This window comes from Topomyia yanbarensis, chromosome 2 (genome assembly GCF_030247195.1).
Source record: "Topomyia yanbarensis strain Yona2022 chromosome 2, ASM3024719v1, whole genome shotgun sequence".
NCBI classification, from domain to species: domain Eukaryota; kingdom Metazoa; phylum Arthropoda; class Insecta; order Diptera; family Culicidae; genus Topomyia; species Topomyia yanbarensis.
In genome coordinates, this window is record NC_080671.1 from 256439641 (window position 1) to 256467350 (window position 27710).

At 47.0% G+C, this 27710-nt stretch overlaps 1 protein-coding gene across 1 annotated transcript in view; it reads left to right on the top strand.

The window, feature by feature from the left end:
• LOC131680263 (liprin-alpha-1-like) overlaps positions 1-27710 on the top strand; it is a 516532-nt gene that overhangs the window by 150163 nt on the left and 338659 nt on the right. Inside the window, exon 3 of the mRNA XM_058960980.1 lies at positions 16724-16800. Coding sequence (XP_058816963.1) covers positions 16724-16800 — 77 coding nt within the window. The remainder of the gene's footprint in view (positions 1-16723; positions 16801-27710) is intronic.

Sequence of the window (27710 nt, forward strand, 5' to 3'; positions counted from 1 at the left end):
CTAGTCCAATGAACAGTTTATGACTTTTACACTATTTTATTACTTTCACTTACATTTACACTTTTCTTTACAAAGGTTGGAAACTGAATGAATTTATTGCGAACGGGTTCTGCTATTTATACATCATTCACTGCTGTAGCGAAACGAATGGCTGATGCTGATTGGCCAACCAATCATCGCGCGGGATGGCGTCATCGGTATGATTCGTGCTGCTGTGTGTTGGAGCATGCGCATTTTCGTCTCTTTCTTTCTCGTTTGCGGCCTCGCAAGCGAATTGCGCAGTTCGGAGGGCTCGAGATGTTTCGCGGTGCAGTGTGCCAGGCTGGTTGTAGAATATTCTGGTCGGAGAATATTCTCGTTCGTGAAGTAAATCTTCACTATTGCGAACATCCTCCCCGGCGGGTTTGCTTGCTGGTTCGGTAGACCTATCTTGAGATACTAATTTTGAACGATTAATAAGATGTGAATTATCTTCAATAGGTAGTAACGATAATTTTGTGATTGGGCGACGAAATACTACGTCTCCCACTTTAACATCAACTGTTCGAACCAGATTATCATCACCAGAATATACATTAACAATTCGTCCTAATTTCCAGTTTTGGGGAGGCAAGTTTTTATCTTCTACTAAAACTATCATTCCAGGGGTTAGGTTTGGGAGACGACGATAATTCTTACTTCTTGGCTGTAAACTAACAAGATAATCACGGGACCAAGACTTCCAAAAATGTTCACGCATTTGTTGTAAATGCTGCCATCTCGAAAGCCGGTTCATAGTTATACCTTCATAGGAAGGTTCTGGAATGGCAGTGAGTGGGCGTCCTATGTGGTAGTGTGATGGAGTAATTACTTCAGCTTCAGTTGGGTCATCGGAATGAGAGATCAGCGGGCGGGAATATCATCGAGGGGAGCTTGTTTGTAGTCTACAGCCAGGCTAAAACAATTTGGCTGTCCGACCATAGTCTAACGATCGCGAAATTCATTTGCAGAGCAGGGATTATCTTACGGACCAAGCGGGTTAACAATAAGGCAGCACATAACTCTTTGCGGGGAATCGTCATTTATTTATTTAATCTTTAATCTTTGATTTGGCACAAAGCAAACGAACTTTAACGGTTTCATGAGAATCGATACTACGAACATAAAGGCAGACGCCGTATGCAATTGCTGATGCATCAGCAAACCGATGCAGCTCATAAACAGCACAATTCGTGGGAACAACTGGTCTTGGAATTTTTATTTCGTTAACTTGTTTTAGGGCTGAATAAAACTGTTGCCACTCGTTAAGAAGGTTCCCTTCTAAAGGTGTATCCCAATCAATCTTGGCGATCCATGTTTTTTGCATCAACTGTTTTGCTATTACAATGGTGGGAGACAAGAGTCCTAAAGGATCGAATAATTTCGCAACGATGGAGAATACTAGTCTTTTGGTTATGGGTTTATCGTCATAGGACAGTGAATCTGTGGCAAACAAAAACTCGTCATTGGCTGGATCCCAAATGAGGCCGAGGGTTTTAATTACTTGGTTAGCAGAGAGTTGATTAAGATTCACTATCTTTTCACGTTCAGACTCTGGTATGTCTTGCAGGATCGCTTCATGATTTGAGCACCACTTGTGTATTGGAAAACCTCCTTTATCGAGCATTGATAAGAGTTGACGTTGACACTCGACAGCTTCCTCGATAGTGTCAGCACCAGACAACACATCATCCATCATCTTCTAGAAATCATCTTCTAGAAATATGCGCTTTGCTAAAGGAAACTTAGAACCTTCATCTTCGCAAAGCTGTACTAATGCTCTAGTGGCAAGAAATGGCGCAGCGGCCGTACCATACGTCACGGTTTGCAATTCTAAAACACGGAGGGTATCGTTTGGATGGGAGCGCCAAAAAATTCATTGAACCGGTGTGTGCTTAGGATTGAAGCGAACTTGTCTGTACATTTTAGTTATATCAGCTGTGAACGCGAAGAGAAAACGACGGAAATGTAACAATATTGTTAACAAATCATTCTGCATAAGAACGCCAACTTGAAAAACACCATTCAACGATTTAGAAAAAGGGGATGCTTTAGCCGAGGCATCAAAAACAACCCTTAGTTTTGTGCTCGAACTAGTCGGGCGGAGAACGGCATGATGAGGCATATAATATTTCAACATGCCGGGAGTATCATTATTTTCATGAATTTCCATACAATGACCAAGCAAAAGGTATTCTTGAATAAAATTAGAATATTGGAGGTGTAAATCGGGGTTTCGTTGGAGACGTTTTTCAAGAAACAAAAAGCGACGAAGAGCTACTGATCGGTTATCCTCAAGTTGTGAGACGTTTCCACGAAAAGGGCGATCCACTATATATCGTCCAGAGGTATCGCGTTGATGGGTGTGACGAAACATTTCTTCGCACTCTTTTTCTTCGACATTTGGTAAGGATTTATCGTCCACTTCTTCGATTTCCCAAAATTGTTTGATCATTTCATTCAAAGACTCTAAACTTACTGCGTTTATCTGCTGGGCATTAACGAGGGCCGATTCATCACGGATTTCTCCTGAGAAGACCCAACCAAATTCGGTTTCGCGGAGCTCAGGCAAATTTTCATCAATAATGAAATGACCGGTTTTCATCAGCACAAAGCACACCTAGACCGATTAGCAGATCTACATCGGCCGGGAGCGTCCCTTACCACGCTAATGCGGAGCTCTGGCGTGGCGGACATATATTTCTCGCGCTACTCGTGGGACTATACATGGAGGCAAATAAAAATAAAAATAAACAGACGGAGGTGCCAAACCCCTTCGCAAGAGGTGGTTTGGCGAGGTCTCCCCCCCGTGGGGAGAGTAGTGGAACGATGAGTGCTGCACTCGAAAGCACCAGTGACCCCCCAGCAGCGGTAGGCAATACCCCTACCAATGCATCGGAGGGGCCAATAGCTGCGATGCGCAAAGTAGCGAAGCAACTCGATGCTATAATCGACTTCGCTAGCGCAAAGCAGAACATAGCCAAGGAGTTGAAGTTGAGCCTTCTGGAGCTCCGGAAAGCTGTTCGTGTCGCAAGACAGGAACAGCAGGCATATGTTGAGAGGGTGGAATGTCGGGAGAGGCCCGACAGAGAAACCCAGACAGTGGCCTCCAATAGGGAGGAAAGAGAGAAGGTCAATAGAGGTTCACAGACAGTGGCCTTTACCTTCTACGGAGCAGCCACGTCGATCGGAGCGGCGACCGAGTTCCCCTCGAAGGGAAAAGGAAAGGGCAATTGCAAGACGGCATCGAATGCGAAGCGCCCTAGGAAGTCGCCAGGAGAGGGTGCCAAAACCGACACCACTCGGCGTGCAACCGTCAAGGTCAAACGCCGCCTGGGTGAGGTAAGCGAGGGCGAGAGTGACCTCGCTGTGGAGAGCGATGGTACCAGCAACCCGGCACGACCGGGGCAGGGGGGCTCAAACCCCTGGACGCTGGTTACCAAGAAAAAGCCGGCACCGAAACCGGAGGTACCGCGGCCTGCGAGGAAGGCCAAGGACAGAGGCGAAGCCTTGTGGTTAAAAACCGACAAGGACAAATACGCCGATGTCCTTAAATCGATGAAGGCGGCCGAAAGTCTCTCGGCCCTTGGGCAGGATGTGCGTAGCGTAAGACGCACCAATACGGGAGAGATGCTCCTGGTGCTGAAGCGAGGCGCACAATCAAGTGCAGTATATAAGGCCTTGGCCCAAGAGGTCCTGGGTGTGGGCGCCCAAATCAGGTCGCTAGGTGCGGAAACAACTCTCCAGTGCAAGCACTTGGACGAGTTCACGACCGCAGAAGACGTTGTCGCAGCCGTCAAGGAGCAATGCGGCGTCACAATCGAGCGGGCCTCTGTGCGATTGAGGGACGGACCCTCTGGCACCCAAGTAGCCTACCTCAGGCTACTGAATGCGGATGCCAAAAAGGTAACCGAGAAAGGGAAGCTGAAGATCGGCTGGTCGGTATACCCTATTAGTATACCCCAGCCGCCTTCAGTGGACAGGTGCTATCGGTGCCTAGAATCCGGCCATAAAGCTTACGAATGCAAAGGCTTAGACAGGAGCAAGCTATGTCGTCGATGCGGCGAGGAGGGGCATAAAGAGCGGGGGTGCACTAAGGCATATAAGTGCACCGCTAAGAAGCAAGCCCATAAACATGCTATGGGCGGACCTTCGTGTCCCTTCGGCGAGTTAAATAAGAAGAAGCCGTGAGAGTCACACAGCTAAATCTTAACCATTGTGCAGCAGCCCAACAGCTGCTGTGGCAGTCGGTCTCGGAGTCGAGGACAGATGTCGCCCTCTTATCAGACCCGTACAGCATCCCTGCCGGCAACGGCAATTGGGTGTCGGACGGGTCTGGAATGGTGGCAATCTGTACAACGGGAAGGTTCCCGGTTCAAGAGGTAATACACCCCTCCGCCGAGGGTGTGGCGATTGCCAAGATCAATGGTGTGTTCTATTGTAGCTGCTACGCCCCACCAAGGTGGCCAATAGAACAGTTCTACCAGATGATCGACAGGCTCTCGTCGGACCTCGTGGGCCGGAAACCGGTAGTAATAGCGGGAGACTTCAACGCTTGGGCAGTGGAGTGGGGCAGCCGCTGTACAAATAGCAGGGGTCAAGCGCTAATGGAAGCGTTTGCGAAACTCGATACTGTGCTAGCTAATAATGGCTCCGCTAGTACATTCCGTAGAAACGGAGTGGAGGCGTGGATTGATTTGACCTTTGCCAGCCCGAGTCTGGCTCCAGGCATGGAATGGAGGGTAGACGAAGGCTACACCCATAGCGATCATTTAGCAATCCGCTTTAAGATCAACTATGGTGTGCAGCATCCGAGGGCGGGAGATCCCTGTCAGGTACGCGGGTGGAAGTCCAATCACTTCGACAGCGAAGCTTTCACCGCGGCCCTGGGACTGGAGGCCAACACCGACAGTCTAAGCGGGGATGCGCTGGTAGCTGTTCTATCACGCGCGTGCGACGCCACTATGCCGAGAAAAACACTGCCAAGAAACGGTAGATGCCCGGTATACTGGTGGAGTGCCGAGATTGCAGCTCTACGGTCAGCCTGTCTCAGAGCTAGACGTAGGATGCAAAGAGCTCGCACCGAGGATGCAAGAGAGAACCGCCGTGAAGTGTTTCGAGCTGCGAAATTAGCCCTTAACAAGGCTATTAAAAGCAGCAAGAGAGCGTGTTTCGACAACCTGTGTGAGAGTGCCAACGCGAATCCGTGGGGTGACGCCTACCGGATTGTGATGGCCAAGACCAAAGGGGGCTCCTCACCCCCAGAACGGTCTCCGGACCGGTTGGCAACGATTATCGAAGTACTCTTCCCGTCTCGAGCCACAAGCCCCTGGCCACCTGCACTACGAGACAGTGCGGGCACGGTCGAAATGGTGGCTCCAGTGACGAATGAAGAACTACTCGCAGTGGCTAAATCCCTAGCAATGAACAAAGCTCCAGGGCCGGATGGAGTTCCAAACAACGCTCTCAAGGCAGCGATCATAGCGAACCCGAACATGTTCAGGCTAGCTATGCAGAGATGCCTTGACGAGTGCCGTTTCCCCGATAGATGGAAAAGGCAGAAACTGGTGCTGTTGCCGAAGCCCGGGAAGCCGCCAGGCGACCCATCGGCGTACAGACCAATCTGTCTGATAGACACGACTGGCAAACTGCTTGAGAGGATCATCCTCAACAGGCTCACCCCGTACGCGGAAGGTACGGACGGTCTGTCAAGCAACCAGTTTGGCTTTCGGAAGGGTAAGTCCACAGTGGACGCTCTCAACTCAGTGATAAATACTGCCGAGATAGCGATCCAACGAAAAAGGCGAGGTATTCGATACTGTGCGTTAGTGACACTTGACGTGAAGAACGCATTCAACAGCGCAAGCTGGGATGCCATCGCGCTCTCGTTACACCGGCTTAGCCTACCGGTGGGTCTGTACCGGATCCTGGAAAGTTACTTCCAAAACCGCGTACTGATATACGAGACCGATGCCGGTCAGAAAAGGGTTCCGATTACCGCCGGAGTCCCGCAGGGCTCGATCCTAGGCCCGGTGCTATGGAACCTCATGTATGACGGGGTTCTGAGACTGAAGTTCCCTCCTGGGGTCAAGATCGTCGGCTTTGCCGACGACGTAACCTTGGAGGTCTACGGGGAGTCAATTCCTGAGGTAGAACTAACCGCAGAACACGCGATTAGCACGGTGGAGGAATGGATGAGCGCGAGAGGCCTGGAGCTCGCTCATCATAAGACGGAGGTAGTTATCGTCAACAACCGCAAGTCGGCACAACATGCAGTTATCCATGTGGGAGAAGTCGCGATCACTTCACAGCGAAGTCTGAAGTCTCTCGGAGTCATTATAGACGACAAGCTGACCTTCGGCAGCCATGTCGACTATACGTGCAAGAGAGCGTCGACTGCTGTTGCGGCACTATCGAGAATGATGTCCAACAGCTCAAAGGTGTGCGCCAGTAGACGTAGGTTACTGGCAGGCGTTGCCGTATCTATCCTCAGGTACGGCGGCCCGTCATGGTCAAGAGCACTGAGGGTAACCAGTTACCTACAGAAACTGGAGAGCACATACCGCGTGATGTGCCTCAGAGTGATATCTGCCTACCGCACGGTATCACACGATCCATCCTGCGTGATAGCGAGCATGATGCCAGTCGGGCTGGTCATTCGGGAAGATGAGGAGTGCTTTGAGCTACGTGGAAATAGGGGAGCCCGCGAGCGCACCAGGGTGACCTCGGTCGCCAGATGGCAGCGTGAGTGGGACAACTCCTCGAAAGGTAGGTGGACCCACCGGCTGATACCTAGCATATCGAGCTGGGGGGGAAGACCCCATGGGGAAGTTCACTTCCACCTGACACAATTCCTGTCAGGCCATGGCTGTTTCCGTCAGTACCTCCACAGGTTCGGGCACGCGGAGGTCCCAGTCTGCCCGGACTGCCCAGGTGTAGATGAAACTGCCGAACACATACTGTTCGTATGTCATCGGTTCGACGTCGAAAGAAGAGCAATGCTTGACGTCTGTGGCTGGGACACAACCCCGGATACCCTTATCCAGCGGATGTGTCAATCGGTGGAGAAGTGGAACGCAGTCTCGGCTGCTACCATCCAGATTGCCAGTAGGCTACAGGTAATCTGGCGAACCGAGCAACAGACGGCGGGCACGGCTAACTAGTGATTGGTTAGCTGGAGCGAAAAAGGCCAAGCGCAAAATAAGAGAGTGAATGGTCTGTTCATGCCGAGGTAGGTTGGCGCAGCGAATGGCAACCGCGTAAGGGGTAAACCCAGCCACCCCGAAGCAAGACAGAAGAGTGAGTGTATAGGCGTATAAGTGGACTGCCTCATGCCAAGACGGGAGGGTCGTAGCGTAGTATGTTGGAACTAAGCTATCGATGCCTCATGGCGTGGCAGAGGAGTGAAAGGGTGAGCATCCAAGTCAGTCTCACATTGCATGTTAAGGGTGAGCATAAAAGTCAGCCTCACAGGTTGGTAGAGGCTAGCACAAAAGTCAGCCTAGCAAGGAATGAAAAAGGTGAGCACAAAAGTCAGCCTCGCATGGTATGTCAGAAGTGGGGCCTAAGAAAAATGTCCCACATGGGATGCCAGAGGGAGTGACAAAGGTACAATAGAGTGGCACGATTGAGAGTGAATCAGGTGATAGGGTGAGCACCCAAGTCAGCCTCACATGGATGGGTAGGGCGAGCACAAAAGTAAGCCTAGCAAGGAATGAGTAAGGTGAGCACACAAGTCAGCCTCGCATGGAACGTAAAAGGTGAGCACAAAAGTCAGCCTCATGTGGGAGTGTTTGAGAGTGAATCAAAGTGTGATTTAGAGAGCACCCAAGTAAGCCTCATACAGGATGTATGATCGCGTGAGTGAGAGTGAATGAGTACATTCAGTACAGCCATCCCCCCAGAAGTAATACCGAGAGGTAGTTCCTGGGAGGAATGATGGCGGAGCCCAATGGAGTTTAGTCGGTATTAATGGCTGGTCACCATTCGAGTCCGACACGCCCCCAGTGCACCCCGTGTGGTAGATTGGACCCTACCGTTAGCACGTGTACTGGGCTAGGACATAAAGGTCTTCTCCATTGTAAAAAAAAAAAAAAACATCGGCCGGGATGTGGAATCGAGGGTCGGCAAAATGTAATCCGGGAGGAATGTTCCATTTTGAAATGCGACGGGTTTGGACGGTATAGGATTCGTGATCTTAGGGACAACCAAACACTTCATAGTGGTTTTAAAGTCGATGTACAAAGAATGGAGATCAACCGAAACAAAACAGTTCGTTTTAGTACGGATGTTGCTCACTCCTACGATATCAACGTTTACGGGAATACCTTCAAGACCTAGTTTTTGGTACATGGCAAGGGACAGAAGATTCGTTTGAGCACCGCAATCTAAAAAGGCACGACAAGGGATTGATTGACCATGCTTATCAATCAAATGTACTGAAGCTGTAAGTAACAAGACATTTGGTAACGACGTTTTTTGGCCATTGATGGAGCATGATGAGGAGACGGTAGCAGTTTGGGGTTGAGGCACTTCAACTGGATTCTTCTGTTCTACAGGTTTGGCGGGTAATTTCATTGGTATAATTTCTGCTTTAGAGGGTGGACTGTATGATGTGAAGGGGCTATAGCTTCATTGTGTAAAAGGGTATGGTAACGTTTTTTGCAGTTGTTGCAAACACTTTTGGAGAGACAATCAGCGGAACGATGTCCACGGCGGAGACAATTAAAGCATACTCTAGCATCTCGTACTTTGGCTAATCGTTCGGGTATAGACATTTTTCTAAAATCTGGACACTGGTAATTAAGATGGCTTTGCCCACATAACAGGCAGGAATCAATCTTAAATTCGGAGGTTGCCGCGTGAATTTTCACACTAGCAGGCTCAGGGAACGCTTGAAGGGGTTTACCTTGTGATTGTTTCATGGGAGGAGACAAATCAGACTCACAACGCTCGAGAACACGGCATTGATTTTTAAGAAACTTCAATGTTTTTTTCTAAATCAGGAAATTCACCATGTTCCAATATTCTTTCCCAATGCTTACGAGTGATTGGATCAAGGGACAGGGTTAACAATTTACATATAGACAGAGCAACTGTACCATCAACTGGTTGATCTAAAAACTTCAAACCTTCTATGTGGCGAGTACAATTATCAACCGAATCACGCAACTCACTGTGAGATTCTTTATTAATTTTCTACATTGTTAAAAGCCCAGAAATGTGCATATCGATAATCACACGTTTGTTTTCAAACCGTTCTACTAATCTCCCATGCATGATTATAATTATTTTCAATTAAAGTTTTTGAATCGTCAGTTGACAGCAAACTGTTGTCGCGAGCACACGTTTTTTCGAAGACAACTATAATAGTTTTTATCTTTAACGAAATTTGCGGACTTAGTCCGGCATATTATATCAAACTAAATTCCGATATTCGGAACCAGCAACTGCCAGAATGGCATCATCGGTTGACAAAACGTTTGTCATCAACTTTAAAGTTGTACCGACCAAACTAAATCTTCCCGCAATCGCCGAGTTTATAACAAAAAATCTCGCTATCGAAGCGACTAAGTTACAGCACCTGCAAGTCAGCAATGGACGTGTCTTCGTGGGCACCGATTCCGCTCAAACAGCACAGGACATTGTACAAGAGCACAACATGAAACACCAGCTAGAACACGATGGAAAATTCTACAGCATTCCACTGTCAATGGAAGATGGATCTATTGAGGTTAGAGTTCATGACCTCCGCCCGAGCACAAGTAACAGACAGCTAGCATACCGGATACGTGAGTATGGTGAAACTATCTCAATCCGCGATGAAGTCTGGAAAGATTTTTTCCCTGGTGTACCAAATGGAGTGAGAATTATGCGCATGAAACTTGTAAAACCGATGCCGTCATATGTGATGGTGGACACGACTATGACTCTTATAACCTACAAAGGTCAAGTAGCCACATGCAAACATTGCAATCGACGAGTTCACTATGCTCAAAAGTGCTCTGTGTATGCAAAATCTTTGAAGCCGAGCGTCAGCGGTCGTTTAACATTGACCGAAATCGTGAAAAACGGCGACGTTCGGTCACTCTCGCAGCAGACTTTTCGTCAACCAAACACTGCTGGCTCCGCAGGCTTAAAAAAGGGCACATCTCACCACGGGTCAAATATCTCGTTGGCTGGAAGCGATACCGCTATGGTGGCCGAGGCATTCCATAGCACACCTGAGAACAGAAATCAGCAACAAACAGAAACAACCAGTACATCCCAAACTGCAAACGATTGTCAAATCGTGAACGTTACGAGTCCATTTTCCGGCTTCACAGACGAAAGCGACGATCCGACTGCAGACAAAATCAAAACCAGCACAGTGAGTTCAAAAAGATCAGCATCGCCTCTCGAAAATGAAAGAAGAAACAACGAAAAAAGACCGTCCCGGAATGACACACGGCTAGATCCACATCACACACGATCGTCTTCGCGCAACAAACAGTAAATAGAAAAACTACCCTGAACCAGCCTCAGCTCAGCAACAACAAACAAATGAATGTGCCAACTGCTTCTTCCTCGCTTGTGCCTCTGCTGCTCTACCCGGTGCTCACCGATCTCATCAAAACAACAAGAAAAAAGTGCAAATTTATTACCTGCTCCCGCAACCGATGAAGCGTTGTCAACTGCCTCGCAAATCTCGGTCATTATCAACTGCTGTCGACGTTGTTGTATCCTGCATTTCCTCACTCTGCCTGCGCAGCAGAAAAGTCATCACAGTGCAATCCTCTGACCTGCCCCGTCGGTTCAACAATGAAATGCAGCTGCACACATTCACAGTTCGTGATGAAAATCGACCTGCTATGCATCTCAACACCGAAATAACAAATTGTATCTGGAAGCAGAAATTTTGGCTGTCCTGGTAAGCATCTTGGGCAGTATATGTCCCGCCGAAGCAACAAATGATACTACCACCCTCAGCAAGTTTCCACCGTTCCCAGCTTCCCCCGCTGCCGCTAAGCGCTGCTGCTATTCGTCGTGCCGGCGAAACAGAAACAAATACAGAATACAGTGTTACTTCACTGCACCCATCAACTATCCATCTCGATTGTGTAACAATAAAATGATTACGCAAGCGCTCGTCGTCAGGCAGAATTCGACTAGCTTCGCCGTCTGCAGCAGCAACAAACTAGATGTGAAAACAGCATCCTTCGATTCCCTGTTTCCATCTCTCCATACTCACCGCGCCACCGAAACGACACCCAGCGACTATCTGTCCAGTCGGGGAAAACGTACGCAAGCCTCCGCCGGCTGTGATGGCACCCTGCATAAAACCAAAGTGTCAGCCGCGTCGCCAGTTTCCACGGTAAGCATTTTGGACAGTATATGTCCCGTCGAAGCAACACAATATACTACCACCCTTAGCAAGTTTCCACCGTTCCCAGCTTTACCCGCTGCAGCTGAACCCTGCTGCCATTCGTCGTGTCGGCGAAAAAAATGCAGTCTGCAGCGTTTCGTTACTGCAGTTACACTCAACAATTATCAAATATCCGGCGTCGGACAAATTCTGACTAGCTCTTCGTCTCAACACCGCATCAACACGACGGATGTGCAAGTAGGGACTTTCGCTTCCCTCCTTCTACCTCTCCCAGCTCACGGCGTATCCGAAACGGCACCCATCAGCTACCCGTCCTGCCGGGGTAACCTTACATTGTATCTGCAAACAGCCGCCAGCTGTCAGGAAACTCGACATAAAACGAATATGCCATCCGCGTTTCCAGCTTCCTCGGTAAGCATTCTGGACAGTATATGTCCCGCCGAAGCAACATATGATACTGCCATCCTCAGCAAGATTTTAACTTTCCCAGCCGCCTGCTCAAGCTGCTCCGCTGGTTCTCGTGTCGCAGCTATGGTGACAACGCTCAGCTGGTGGCGCAAACATGTCAACGAATTCTCCTTTATCAGATCGGACTCTGCCTCTAGGATAGATAGGATTCTTGTCACACCGAATATGCGAGAATGGATTCGAACCGCAAATTTTGCTGCAACGGCTTTTTCAGACCACAAAGCATACATAATTCGCACTGTTCTTCCAACACTTGGAATCCACCTGGTCGGGGAATATGGCGTATGCATCCAAGCCTGGTTGATGATCCAGCGGTCATTGAGGAACTGCACGTGAAATGGGGATACTGGACAAGGCATCGACGAAATTATCGTACTTGGATAGACTGGTGGATTCAATTCGTGAAACCTAAACTGACCTCCTTCTTAAAATGGAAATCGTCCATTCAAAGGCGCTCATTCCATGATACAATGGAATTGTACTACGCCATACTTCGCTCAGCATATGATCGGTATTATGACGATCCCCGTCAACTGGAAACAATCAATCACATTAAAGGACGGATGCTCTCTTTACAGCGTAGCTATGCACATCGCACGCGGTGCTGGAACGAAATATACATAGCAGGAGAAAACACATCAATTTTTCACATAGCAAACCAGAAGAGCCGACGAACCGAAACCTCGATTAATATACTGCAGAATGGAGATGATACAATACGAGAGCCAAATGCGATACACCAGAGTGTGCAAGAATACTTTGTTAGCTTATACTCTTCCACGCACCCGGTCGAGAACGACGACTTTAACCCAACACAACGCATCCCGAGTGAAAATAAGGACAATCAGCGAGTAATGGATGAAATTTCTTCAGGCGAAATTCTACAAACAATCAAATCGAGCAGCTCACGGAAATCACCCGGCAACGATGGCTTGCCAAAAGAGTTCTACCTAAAGGCATGGCAAGTGATTGAGAAAGAGTTTACTTTTATCATCAACGAAGCAATGTCCTCTAATGCTCCTAAAGAATTCTTTGATGGAGTATTAGTGCTTGTTAGGAAAAAGAAGGGCGATAACAGCGTCAAAGCTTTCAGACCGATTTCACTCCTGAATGTGGACTACAAAATATTCGCTAGAATAATTAAAAACAGAATTAATCCCTTGCTCCCATTGGTGCTATCAAAACATCAAAAATGTTCCAATGGGAAGCGTAACATATTTGAAGCCACTGCTCGGATACTTGACCGCTGTTGTGAACTGAAAGCGAGACGTGGGAATGCACTGCTGGTTGCTTTTGATTTCGACCATGCTTTTTATAGGGTAGAGTACAACTTCCTGGCAAGCACCATGGCAAAAAGCAATTTCAATCCTGATCTGGTTAACCTTCTAATGTACTGTACAAACAACAGTTTTTCAAGGGCGCTTATCAATGGCAAACTGGGAAATGAAATAAAAATAGAGAGATCGGTACGACAAGGGGATCCACTATCAATGCTTTTATTTGTAATCTACTTGCAACCACTGCTTGATAAACTGCACAGAGAATTTCCACATGCTGTTTTGAACGCCTACGCTGATGATATTTCTATGTTTCTCGGCAGTGACTATCAGCTGCGAGCTGTTCTAAACACCTTTGAAGCATTCGGAATCGTTTCTGGGGCAAGAATAAACGCCCAGAAAACTAAAGCCATAAGGATCGGTCTGATAAACTTGACGCCACAAAATGAGTGGTTGCAGATACAAAACACAGTGAAAATCCTCGGAATACATTTTGCTGAAGACTTCTCCGACACAGTTGACCGCAATTGGGCTGCGGTTTTACGAGGGTTCCAAACGTGTATGTGGATGAACAACGTCCGAAATCTGAATCTCGTACAAAAAGTCATTTTGATAAATACTTACATAACATCGAAGCTATGGTACACAGCATCTCTAATTCCACTTCCAAACAAGCATAGTGGAAAGTTTATCTCGAGAATTGGATCATTTCTATGGTATGGGAAAAGATGGACCAGGATAGCTTTCGAAACGCTGATACTTCCTAAAGACAGAGGAGGGTTAAATCTACATTCACCACCGATCAAAGCCAAGGCTTTGCTGACAAATCGAATGATACAAATCGCTTCAGATCTCCCTTTTCTTTGGAGTTTCTTAGAACACAACGCCAATCCCCCAAATCTACTGGCCATACCCCGGAAATACGAACACATTTGAACAGTGGTGAAAGAATCTGCTTTTCTAACTGATGAAATCGCAAGAACGCCTAGCTCCAGTATAATATACTGCAGCTTCCTAAAACAACTAAAGGAACCGAAAATAGTGAAGGAGAATCCACTACGCGACTGGAAGAAAGTATTTAGACACATCCACTCCAAGCTGATAAAATCGTATCAACGATCTGCGTGTTATTCAGTTGTTCATCGCAAGATAATTACCAACGAGCTACTCTACAAATGAATGCATCGGAATCTGTGCAACGACCGATGATGTCTGTAAACAATGCTTTGAAACGAGGCCAGTTTTCGTATTTACCATCAAATGTAGGAATGGGAGCTTTAAGAAGTTGCTGTTGAACAATTACTTGTGCTGGGAGATCGGAACTGGTAGAAGGGATTGGCACAACTGCATTGGGAGAAGGCTTTGTTAAGAATTCAATTAAGTATTCCACACGTACCATAGCTTCAGTGTGGATGTTTTCAAATTCATTCAATTTTTCGTCTTGATCATCAATTTTACCAAATGGCTTAAAATCTCTTTATGGAGCGCGTTGAATTCATCATAATGTGCATCAAGTTTTCTGGAATAAACTCTCAGCAATGGGAGACTCACCTGAGAAGTATCTCGTTCTGCTTTTTCAAATTGCCTTATGATGGCGGTGACCTTTGCTCTCACTTGGCCACGTTGATGGATGAGGAGCTTCGCGTCTTCCATGGTGGATGGCTTCTTGTCTGGGGTGTGAGCTAGTGGCATCAGGAATTAAATGTTACTACAGGAAGCGGAACACAACTTGAGAGTCACCAACAATAGCACACCTTTTCTAGAGAATAGTTCTTCACTTGGTAAATGTCACTGTTTCTTGTTTAAAGGTTTTGTGTTCAGTTCACTTTATTATCATTCACAAATCACTTGCAGTGGGACATTTCTTCTTACTACACTGAGTACAATTTTCACGCGTTTATCCGGCTCGAAGGACCAAAATTGTGTTGGTCTCATTACCAACATAAAGGGAGAAAACTTAATGGGAGCAATCGGAACGGATGGTTGACACTTAACCTTGGTGAATTCCCCTGGCGCCGCTTCTTCATACGACGAGAGAATCCAAATACCACCTTTCAACACTGGCGCCGCTTCCACAATGCGACGAGATAATTTTAGCTATTGCGAACATAATACTTAGATACATATCGCCCGTTCAAATATATAGATAAATAGACTCATATTCCTATATGCCACTGTGTTAGGTCCGTTAGTTTGTGGATATACCTTATTAATAATCTATACCTGACGCAAATGATCATTTAATGACATTTCGAGGTGAGAAAAATACATTTTAGCTACGTATCCTCCACCATCGAGTGCGGCATCTCACCCGCAATTTTAATGCGGCATCTCTCCCAATTGTACGGGAGAGATGCCGCAAGACGACATTTTCCTCTGAAATTATGGATGACCGTTTTTATGATCAGAATGCCTTCTAAAAGGTCCCAGCTATTCAACCGATACATGATTTACCAAAAAAAATCGAACAATTTTAAAAAACGAAATTTTAATGTGGTACTGAAAAACTTTCAGCACTCCGTGGTGCAGCTGGACGCACATAATCAATAATAAAAAATTTGTAATGTAATAATAGGGATTATTTTACATCTCCAGTCTTGTAATTCTTCAAAAGACAAGCTCACAATATCATATTACCATATAAAAGTGACCCTATATACGAGATATAGAAAGTGCGGCATCTCTCCTGACGCGGCATTTCTCCCGAAATTTCCCTAGTTGTTACATTTTTGCAGAAGTATCAGTCAGAATTTTATTGGATAATGTTTATGTATCGAAAAAACAAAACTGCTGATAAATTCGGTGAAACATATTGCGGATTTCAGTGAATTATTCGAAAAATTACCGAAAATCGCTAAAAAATGAAAACTTTTCCGCAATTTTTAAAACAAATTGCTGATACCTCCATAAAATATCACTTTACTGTACAAATCGTCGAATGAAATCACTGAACAACTCACAGAAATTGTCCAAATTTGTCGACCTGAGCCGTCTGGTGTATGAAACTCGACCTTCCGCACCTCGTAAACGGTTTTTAAAGTTTGGGCGTCTCCTACACATTCTTTTTATAAGAAATGCGAAAATGTACTATGCTACAATTATTAAATTGAATCCAAATTCGCTTCTATAATTAAATGGAAAACTTATGCATTTAATTATTTCTAATCAGAGTTTAAAAATATTGAAATTCATTGAATGAAAATTGATCATATTCAGCCGCATTCATTTTCAATATTCAGTGACGCAGCTGAAAACGTCAAACGAACAAACCGCCCATTCATCCATGCACATTTTCATTCGTCTCCGATTATTACACGAAGCGACCGTACAGTATTGAATCAAACGCATCAAGGTAGGCCCTGGCACAATGTAAGCGATGATGATTGTTGTTTCATATGCTTTACCAGCATTTGAAAACATTTTCCTAGATAATTAGTGAAATGAATATATTGTACGATATTCAACGGAATGAACAAGGATGGATATTTGAATGAATATTATTTCTATTCACCACGAGTCGCATCAGATTCATTTTCAGCCGTCAAAAAAGAACTTCGATTATTTTTAACTCTGTTTCTAATTTCTTTTTATTTCCAGGTTCGTGAACGGTTGAGAATAGCACTGGAAAAAAATACAGAGCTGGTTGAAGAACTTTCCCAAACAAAAGAAGAGGTATGTAAGTCTGCTTTATGACGGAAATGTTCAGAGTATGTTTGTGTGAGTGGATATGCGTGATATAACAGAAACCAAGGAGAGTGGAGACAGAAAACAGTTTTCATTACTATCGGTACCGTACCGTTAGGTATCTAACAATAACGCATTTGTTTTACATATATCGTGCCCACAAATCCTCCAGTAGACGTCATCGATGTTAAATGAGAGATTGAGTAGCCACTCAACAAAAACCCGTTTTAATCCACCTAGTGATGCAATTGTGCCTTCCTCATTTATCCAAACTAAGATACCATGGCTGGTTATGTTAAATATAATGGTGAAAATGTCTATTACATATTCAATCCGATTTACACATACGTACAATGAATCGACAGCTACGAACTTGAGTTGCTATGTGTCGACACTGAAATACTTGAAACCAGCGGCGGATCCAGAAGGAGGGTTCGGGGTTTGAACCCCGCCAAAAATTTTCAACTTGTTAAGAAATTTTAAATTGGTTTCTCAACTCGAAATCATTTCAAACCAAATTTTTCACTGGTTTTTCAGACCCACTAGGAAATTTTATTCTGGAGGAACTAGAAAATTTTATTCGGGTAGGGGGGTACATGATGAGGGAAGAGCGATTTAGGGAAGGGCGGTGAGAGATTTGGAGGGGTTATTCTCTAACTACGCCCCTGTTAAAATACAGAAAACCTATGTAAGTCAAACAAAATTGGCCGGGATTAAGTTGACGGTGTTCAGAGTGATTGCATAACCTCTCTATAGGAGCAAGGCAAAAATGTGAATTTGCTGTGTGTCCGCACAGTCCAGGCGGTCCTCCGGGCCGGGATTAAGTTCACGATGTTCAGAGTGATTGCATAACCTTTCTATAAAAGAAAGGCAAAAATGTGAATTTGGTGTGTGTCCGCAGTCTTAAACCCGTAACTACGGAACCGGAACTCGGAATTTGATAAAATTCAATAGCAGCCTATGGAAACGTTGTACCTTTAATTTGAGACTAAGTTCGATGAAATCGGTTCAGCCATCTCCGAGTAACCGATGTGCATATTTTTGGTCTCATTCATACATACACACACATACATACGCACACACAATGTGGCTGGTAAATGCCTGGGCAATGCGCAATATAGATCCGGTGGTTAGCCACAGTGGTCCTTAGCCTCTTGCCCAGGAACTCCTATCTCTATCTCCCCGCGGAGCCGACTGGGATACGAGTAGCCATAGGAAAGTTCGGGTAGCCAACTCGTTGGGTCTATGGTCGTATGCTGACAGTTAAGGGGGGCCGTGTAGTGGCCGGCATACAATAGCGCTACGGATCTGCCGTTCCGGTAAAATGGGCCACCAAACGGGATAACCCCAATTCCAAGGCGTGAAGCGACCCGTGCCGAGGGATGAATGATCGGGGGGGGGGGTGAAAAAGATGCCCGATCGTTAACGGAGCCTGTGGGGTACCTGGGCACCCCCCACAGTAAGCGTCTCTTACCAAGTGTAACAAATATATGTATATGTAGCTATATGGCTATATGCCCAAATCAAAAGGCGAAATCCCACAAATATAAATATGTTATTGTAAGAGGGAAGAGATAATGTGCAGACTCACCGGTAGTTAACGATTATATCTCGTGGGTCATCTTGGGACCAAGTCGATCGCTGTGACGTCTCGTGGCTGGCAGTCCCACTTATGGATATGGTTCCTCTTCCAAGTAACCTCGTGCTCTAGCTTTCCAAAAGTTTTGTCCGCTTCAGTGTTGGCTGCTCATCATCCGAAGTGTTCTCAGATTTCAAACAGGCCTCCTCGTTCACTGAAGATAGGGACACCGGTGATAGCCGTTCACCAGCACGAGCCGGTGATAACTTTTGCTGCTCCGGTTGCTCACTCTAAGATTTGCTTTTGGTGCTGAGCAAAATTCCTGCCGTTGGTTTGACGGGGAAGTTCCCTCATTCACCTTACATTCCGCACTGTTCCACCAGAGGAAGTCGAAGAAACCAGACCAGAACCAGTCGAGCAGAAAGCGTACTTTGCGTTTGGTAAACTTCGCGGATCTTCACTCCAAAAAATCACCTTTCTGGCAAACAGCACGCCGCGCGGTCGCCTTTTGAGATTAAACTTTGCACCTGCACGTGATCGCCGCAATGATGACCGGTAAAAAAAAGCACACAATGGCCCACGGAATGACGATTTTCCAGACTCACGCGGATCTTTACTCCAAAAAATCACCTTTCTGGCAAACTGCACGCCGTAACGTTTGCCCGTTGAGGTTGAACTTTTCACCTGCACGTGATCGCCACAATAATCAACGGCAAATATGTCCCACAAATGCCCACCAAATGATGATTTTCACATTCGGATGGAACGGAAAAGGCACTGCTTCGGCTCCCTATTCGATGGGATAATTTCACACGAGTTCAACCGTTAATAGTCTGAAGGACTTTTTCCGGACTCCTTTCGCGCACGTTTATCCATTTATTTTTCCACTCCCTGCCGGGGAGAAAAATAACCGCTCCCGGTCAACCCTTTTATCCGACTACCTATTTTTATTTTGTCACCCGTTCTTCCGAGGATTTGTTTTCAAGCAAATTGTCCAGCGATCTTTTGTTTTCAAGCGGGCTGTCAAATGCCTCTTGCAGTACACACTAATCTCTTATTCCCCCCTTTTAACATTTAAATTACACATTTTACTGTAACACAACATTGCCGTTATAGAAAAATTTCTCATGAATCGGCAATGGCTAAGCATTGCGAATCCGCCAACCAAAGTTTGGCTATAAGTCTCCGGGTAAGTCCTTGTCACAAACTCGAAACCATCGTTTGCAACGGCAAAACATTCAATAAACTCTTAACCTATTATTAGGGCTAAATAGGTTAGAATTATTACTTAAGACTAATACTGAAACTAAGGATTTATAATGTGGTAGATTATTTGGTTTGTTAAGACTGACAGCTGCGTAAGAAAAGATGTATTTAGTCCCCTAAATCTACATGAGTCCAGTGCTAGGGTTTTACCGCGCCCAGAATCGCGTTTCTTTTGGTTGATTTCATATGGACCCCCACTACAACTGTTTGATGGATCCGATTTACGGATCGCGACTGTGTTGTCCTGGTTTGCTCTGAAGTCTGCCTTGGTTTGATGTGTCACCATGAAGCAGCTTACCTTTGAGATTGACTTCCGCTATGTCTGAGGAGTCCCGAGGGGTCCGCCTTCGTCGACCTGCACCCCTGTGCAACGGCTCAAGGTTTCCCGAGGCTCTCTCCGAAAGTTCCGTCTCTAGTTTGTGGTTACCTGCTTTCCTTCCTATTGTGCTCGCGCGGTCGCTGGCTGGCTTCTGTTGTTCCGAAATGGCGCGCCTGTTTTAGGCTTCTGCTTTCTCGACATGCGTTTTCTCTCGAATCGCCAAAGGCGTGCCCGCTGAAGGCTTCTGCTTCCGACGTGCGTTTTCTCCCGATTCGCTAACTGCTTGCCTGCTGAAGGCTTCTGCTTCCGATGTGCGTTTTCTCCCGATTGGCTAACGGCGTGCCTGCTGAAGGCTTTTGCTTCCGACGTGCGTTTTCTTCCGATTCGCTAACGGCTTGCCTGCTGAAGGCTTCTGTCTTCGTTGGTGGAAGACCTGTCCCGTCCCTCACGTCATGACAGCTCCTTGCTGCGACTGCGAGTTGTCATGGGCCTTCCTAGACAGCTCTTCGAATCCAAATGACGCTGACTGGTGTGTCATGATGGGGAGGTAGTTTGAAAAATTATTGCTCGCCCCACCATGACAGGGCACGATTTGTCCCGATCGGCTAACGGTATTTTTGGAGCATGATGCTCGTGGTTAGCAGGTTGGAGCCTGCCGACATAGCTGAGTAAATTTTCTCTAATCCGCCTTAATGTCCTTTGCGTGATACCTGCCTCTCTTTCCTGTGCCTACGTCTTCTAGAGTGTACAGGTTGACGCCCAGGACGTCTTTGACTATCGCTGGAACGAACTTGGGGTCAAGTTTGCGGTTCACGTGGTTTACTTTCGACGACAGTCCAAAAGTTCTACGCCATACCAAATCTCCCGGTTTGAATGCTACTGTTCGTGTTCGAAGATTGTATCTCTGCTTCGCCTTTTCGTGATTGTTCCTGATGCGTCGCAGTACGAATTTCTGTACCCGCCGAATCGTTGACAGTCGCATGTCCTGTGCTACCTTGGGGTCGTCTGGGGTTTTGAGACTTTGTTGCACGTAGAGATCTGTGTGAAGTATTAGGTCCCTTCCAAAGTTGGCGAAATACGGACTTACTCCGGTCGCATCGTGTTTCGCACCGTTGATGGCCGCCGTGATTGCTGGAAGCTGTGAATCCCACTCTCGATGATCTCCTTCTAGCAATGCTCGAATGCAGGTGATTAGTACTCTGTTGACCCGCTCTGCATTGTTTACCATTGGGCAGTAGTAAGCCGTCTTCATATGCACGATGTTGTACTGAGCTAGCATTGACTTAAACACCGTCGACTCGAACTGTTTTCGATTGTCCGATAAAACTATTCTGGGACGTGAAAACTTCAAGACTTCCTGCTCCAGAAACTGAACCATCTTTGCAGCGTCCGCGCTTTTCATTGGATGTGCGACGACGTATTTTGTGATTCAATCTACGACTACTAGCATGACTGTGTTTCCCTGCTTCGAGCGTGTGAACGGACCAACGAAGTCCATTGATATTAACTCCCAGGGCATTTTGGCCGGCTTCAAGTTTCCCATCTGTGGTATCATCCTTGAGTTTGGTGCTTTGCTTATCTTGCAGGTTTGGCAGCTCTTGACGTAGTTGCTTACCTCGTCCCGCATCTTCGGTCAGTGAAAATGGGCTTGAAGTTTCTGAAAAGTTCTGTGGAAACCCAAGTGTGCTGTTGTAGGTGAGTCATGGAACTTGCCTATTAACCCGCGTCGTTCTTCGAATGGTACCACCTTTTTCCACAAGTGGATCGCATTTCCATCTTCGTCCTTGCTTAGACAGTTCTTGTACAGCTCGTTGTTCGCTAACCTGAAGTCCGGGAAGCGATCGCCTTCCTTCTGCACTTTATCCTTTAGCTGCATGTACCATGAATCAGTGGAGTTCGCACCCTCGAAGGTCACCGATGCCACTATTCGTGATAGTGCGTCCGGCACTACGTTGATGCTTCCCTTTCGGTACTTGATCTCGAAGTCGAAAACGTTTAAACGTAACAACCAAGGGTTGTCGGATTCTTCATCGATCGCAGATAGCTGAGTGCGGCGTGGTCGCAAAAAACTGTAAACTTCCCGTTCCGTTACCGAATACTTCCGTTCCGAAGACGACAGCTTTTGTGAAAAGTAGCAAATCGGGTGTTCCGTCAGTCTCCTGCGTCAGTACGGCTCCAATCGCAACATCGCTGGCATCGCATGCAATAGCAAATGGCATTGTATAGTCAGGCATTTGTTACACGGGGCTGATACCAACGCTGCTTTGAGCTTTAGGAATGCTTCGTCTGCTTGCGTACTCCATCGAAACTTATTCTTTGTCTTCGTCAGTTCCGTTATTGGTACTGCCAGTCGAGAAAAATCTGCTATAAAACGTCGGTACCAATTGCACATGCCGAGAAACCGTTGCACCTCCTTCCGGTTCGTTGGAGCTGGGAATTTCACGATGCTCTCGATCTTTTCTTCGTCGACTTTCCATCCGCTCTCATTCAAAATGTACCCCAGATATCTGATTTCTCGACGACAGATTTTGGATTTCTCTGGCGATGTCGTCAAGTTTGCTCTTCGTAGACGCCTCGCTACTTCTTCCATAAGCTTGATGTGTTCATCGAAATTTGGAGCAGATTACGATGTCGTCCAGGTAGTGAAATACGTATGGTTCCATGCCTACGAACAAGTGTGTCATCAGTCGCGCGAGAGCTTGACTCGCTGTACAAAGTCCGAAGGGAACTACTTTGAACTGTAAGTGTCCTCGTGATGGAACCGTAAATGCTGTCAACGGCCTAGATGATTGACGAAATGTACTCACAACCACCGAGATTATTGATGATCGACGAGATTTGCGGAATAGGGTATCCTTCATTCACCATCAGCGAGTTTAAGTGGCTGGCGTCCAGACAGACCCGGTATTTCCCAGTTTTCTTCTTAACCGCAGTGTGTTGTTCCACAGAGAAAATAGAGCTTCTTCTATAACATCCAGAGCGAGCATCCTGTCGATCTCGCGGTTCACTTCTTCTAGCACATACGGAGACATTGGATAGTGTCGCTGCTTGCGTGGTGGTGCGTCTCCCACGTCTATCCGGTGCTCATATAATGTTGTCCTGCCCAGCCTTCCTTCCGCTGTTGGGAACTTCGCCAGCGTTTCCTGTTGTTGTGCTGCGTTCAGAACTTTCATCGGCTCATCCTCGTTCAGCTCCGTCTCCTCCAGCTCCGTCTCCTCCAGCTCCGTTTCCACACTGCAGCATGTTGCTTTGACTCCGAACTTGTCCCAAAAGTTCATGCCCAGGATCAGGCAATCCGGAATTGTCGGAACCAGCAGCAGTGGGATGGTCTCGTTCCGGTTGTTAAAAACTATCGGCACTCGAACGAAGTGTGAAATTTTGTGTTGCGTGCCGTCCGCTGTTTTGATGCCTCCAATCACGTTTCCTTTGCGCAGACTTAGCTGTTCGACGATCTCTACATTGTTGCCAGTATGCTAATGATTGCATGTGGGCGATTGTCTAGTCCGGGATTAATGATGATTGTATTTAGTAATCCTAGTTCGGTGGTATCGGAGGTTTTCTATTGGTTACGGAGATTCCTTACCCTCTATTGCAGATTCCCCGCGGTGGCGTTTCCCGCATCTATCCGACACGTGATGCAGCTGCGTAGAGAGTATCCCGATAGCAGAAGAGAATTGCCAGTGGTTTTGCACAGTCCATGAAACGATGTCCTTCCTCATCGCAGTTCCAGCAGATCATCCCCGTACGACTCTGGTCTATCGGATCTAGTCTGTGTTCCCCAGCTCTGTCTTGCTCTCCTCGTACTGAGTTCTGCGGAGCTTGCAACTCCCGAGAGTGGTGCTGCGCAGGCGGAGGTTGCTCTCTCTGTATCTGGTTGCTGTACTGGCGCTGTGTCTGCTGCGTGAGTGGTTGTGGCGCGTATTGTCTGTGCTGCTGTGCGACGTTCGCCTTCTCCAAATTATGTGCTGACGTAAATGTTGATCAAGCGTTCCTCGTCGTCAACTGCATCTTCAGCGCGCTGACTTGCTCCGTAAGTTGGTCTATCTTCAGCTGCCAGTACCCGTCATCATGTTGCGAGTGTGTTCCTTCTTCATTGAGCGAGGAATTTTACCCGTCGACCAATCTGCCTGCCGAGTTTTCCTCCAGCTCTACTGTGTGTACCCTCCCGAACCGTGGTTGATTCTGCATTGCCGGTGCTGGTCTTGGTGCAACGGTGGGTGTTGCGAAGCTAGGCTCTAAAAGTGCACTGTGCGGAATTGGAACCCTGCGTTGCCTGTTCAGAAGCATCCTCGTTTCATCGTAGCTGGTGCAGATCTCTACCATTTCCTGTATAGTGTGTGGTCTGGCTGCGGTCACGATTGCTGCATAATCGGCGTTCATGTTTTTCTTTACGATGAAGAACTTCTCTTCCTCACACATCGGTGGCGTAGCAAACCGAAATAGTGCTGCGATATCCCGATAATATTACGAAAATGCCTCGTTGGGTCCTTGGAATCGGAAGCAAGCCTCAAGGCGCTAAATCTGTGCATATCCGCTGGGCAGGAATTCCTTCCGTATCTCCCGTTTGAACGCCTCCCAGGAAATTAATGTGTGCTGCGCCATGGTTCGTGCGTACCAATCCAACGAATTTTCCTTTAACAGATGTTTGAACGATGCCAATAAGGTGTCGTCGTTCATCCCTTCCGATCTAGCGAATGTTTCAACTCGGTCCAAGAATATGTTCAGCGACGTTGTGTCTTTCTCTCCCCGAAACTTGAATGGCCACTGTACTGCTTTTGTTGTGCGCCTATCGTTGCCCCGATCGCTCGCCGGTCTGGTGTCTCGCCGCAGTAGATGATGCAGTAAATCATCGCGCAACTGGTCGTACTCTTCGCATACGTTCCTGATTCCTCTCGTGCCGCTCGCTGCTCCTGCTCGGTCGTTTCGTGCCGATCTGCGTTGATTTTCGATCGAATTCCAGCCGGCTCTCTCCTCTTCTTGTTGATCCTCGAAGCGTGAATTGTCCCACCGCTCGTGATTGTGAAAACTCCTGGGAATCGGTGGAATGTCAAGTGGTGGAGGCGTGTAATGTGATTCTGTCGTATCCCGTACGTGATTGCTGTTGAAGCGTCTGCCGGAGAATTCCAATTCGAGCGCACCTTGCCTTCGGCTCGCAGATAGTAACGAACTGGATGCCGGAAGCGGTGTATGTTGACTGCTTCTTCTGCTATGTTCTCTCGACGCGTCCGGTCCAGTCGCCCTGGCGCCATAATCGTCTTGCGTTGGAACGTTCTCGTCTGCTAGCAGCTGCCGATTGGTTTTTGGCACTGCCCCTCCTGCACTTCCATAGCCTGCCACACTCACTGGATTGGTTAAAGCACTGTTCACGTCACTGATTAACACTCTGACAAGCGCGTCGAGCGATCTGTGTGCGTCTGCTAGGAAACCCGGTGGCTTGAGACATGCCAACCTGTTCCTATAACGTACGAGTCGCGACCGTAATTGACTTACATTTTGCTTGTCTGTACTCTTAAGAGCAGGTCCGACAGCTTTCTGAAGCTCATAAATCGCTACCTGACAGGATTCTATATTAACAGTTGGACTCATAACGTGATCCGAACTGTTGTGAAAAATGTTTCGGATCCGGTCATCTTGAACTGCGGCCCTCAACTTTTGAACTTTGACTCTATGAGTCATAGAACCTAGATTAACCATGTGACGTAAGGCCAACTCGTAGTTGATCTCTTCGTCATTTAGATGGGTGATGTCCATCCTAAAAGTTTCTTAATGGATCACAAACCAAATAAACTTAATTACTACCACAAAATTTTAATGTTACACTAATCTACCAATTGGCTCAAATAAACATGTGGGATTTTATGTTGGGCGCCATTGTAACAAATATATGTATATGTAGCTATATGGCTATATGCCCAAATCAAAAGGCGAAATCCCACAAATATAAATATGTTATTGTAAGAGGGAAGAGATAATATGCAGACTCACCGGTAGTTAACGATCATATCTCGTTGATCGCTGTGACGCCTCGTGGCTGGCAGTCCCTCTTGTGGATACGGTTCCTCTTCCAAGTAACCTCGTGCTCTAACTTTTCAAAAGTTTTGTCCGCTTCAGTGTTGGCTGCTCATCATCTGGCGAAATCTCCCCCGCCAGAGGCTGACAATGGAGCGACGGTGGCTGTAAACAACAGCACCGAGGGAGCAATGAGTATGGTAGGAGATAATACTACCAGCACTCTTGGATAGTATTATCGAGTTCACAAGCGGGAAGAACAATATCAGCTAGGAGCTTAAACAGAACCTGCTGGTGCTCCGCCAGGCTGTTCGAGTCGCAAGACAAGAACAAGTAGCCTACATGGAGAGGTTGCCGGGAAGAGAGAAGGCCGATAGAGGTATCCAAACCGAGGCCTTCTCCTTCCACGGTGGAGCGACGATGGCGCAGGAGGCGATAGATTTAGCTTTATCGGCCACAAAACGCTTGATGGAGGGCTAGACTGCGAAGCGGCCTATGCCTAGTGCAGGCGCGCGGGGCAACGCCAAACGACATGCAACCAATAAGACCAAACGTCGTTTGGAAGGCGTGGATCCGGGTGCGAAGGATCTCGCAGGGCGGCGACCCGAGAAGGCGACTTCTCAGCCTCAAAAGGCGAAAGTCGCCAATCGGGCGCAAAACGTGGAGCAACCTGGCACCAGCCAGCCAGCGCCATCGGCAGAAGATGGTGAATGGCAGGTGGTAAGTAGAAAGCGGAAGTCGCACCTCGACCCGCGAAGAAAAAGAAGGCGAGAGACAGAGGAGAGGCCCTGCTGGTGAAAACCAACGCAGGTAGCTTACTTCAAGCTACCGGTCGCGGAAGCCAAAAAAGTGATCGATAAAGGGAAGTTGAAGTTCGGATGGTCAGTATGCCCTGTTAGCATACCCCAGCCGCCTTCAGTGGACCGGTGTTTTAAATGTCTGGAGCCAGGCCACAAGTCATACGACTGCAAGGGCCCAGACAGGAGCAAGTTGTGTCGTCGCTGCGGCGAGGAAGGACACAAAGCGCTGAAATGCGAGAGGGCACCCAAGTGTCCTATCTGCGCTAGTAAGAAGCAGGGCCGCAACCATGTTATGGGCGGACCTGTGTGTCCCTTCGGGGAGGCCGGAAAGAGGAAGCAATGGCATACGTCACACAGCTGAGTCTTAACCACTGCGCACCTGCTCAGCAGCTGCTGCTGTGTGTCCGCACTCTGAAAAACTCCGGAACCGGAACTCAGAACTTAATGAAATTCAATAGCAGCCTATGGGAATGTTGTACCTTTCATTTGAGAATAAGTTTGATGAAATCAGCCATCTCCGAGTAACCGATGTGCATATTTTTGTTCACACACACATACACATACATACATACGCACATACAGAAATTTGACGAATTCCACGAACTGAATCGAATGGTATGAGACAGACGACCCTCCGGGATTAAATTGACGATGTTCAGAGTGATTGCATAAGCTTTCTATAGGAGAAAGGCAAAAATGTGAATTTGCTGTGTGTCCGCACTCTTAAACCCGTAACTACGGAACCGGAACTCGGAATTTGATGAAATTCAATAGCAGCCTATGGAAACGTTGTACCTTTAATTTGAGACTAAGTTTGATGAAATCGGTTCAGCCATCTCCGAGTAACCAATGTGCGTATTTTTGGTCACATATATACATAAACACACACACACATACAAGTGAGCCGAAGGACTCGGTGAATTAG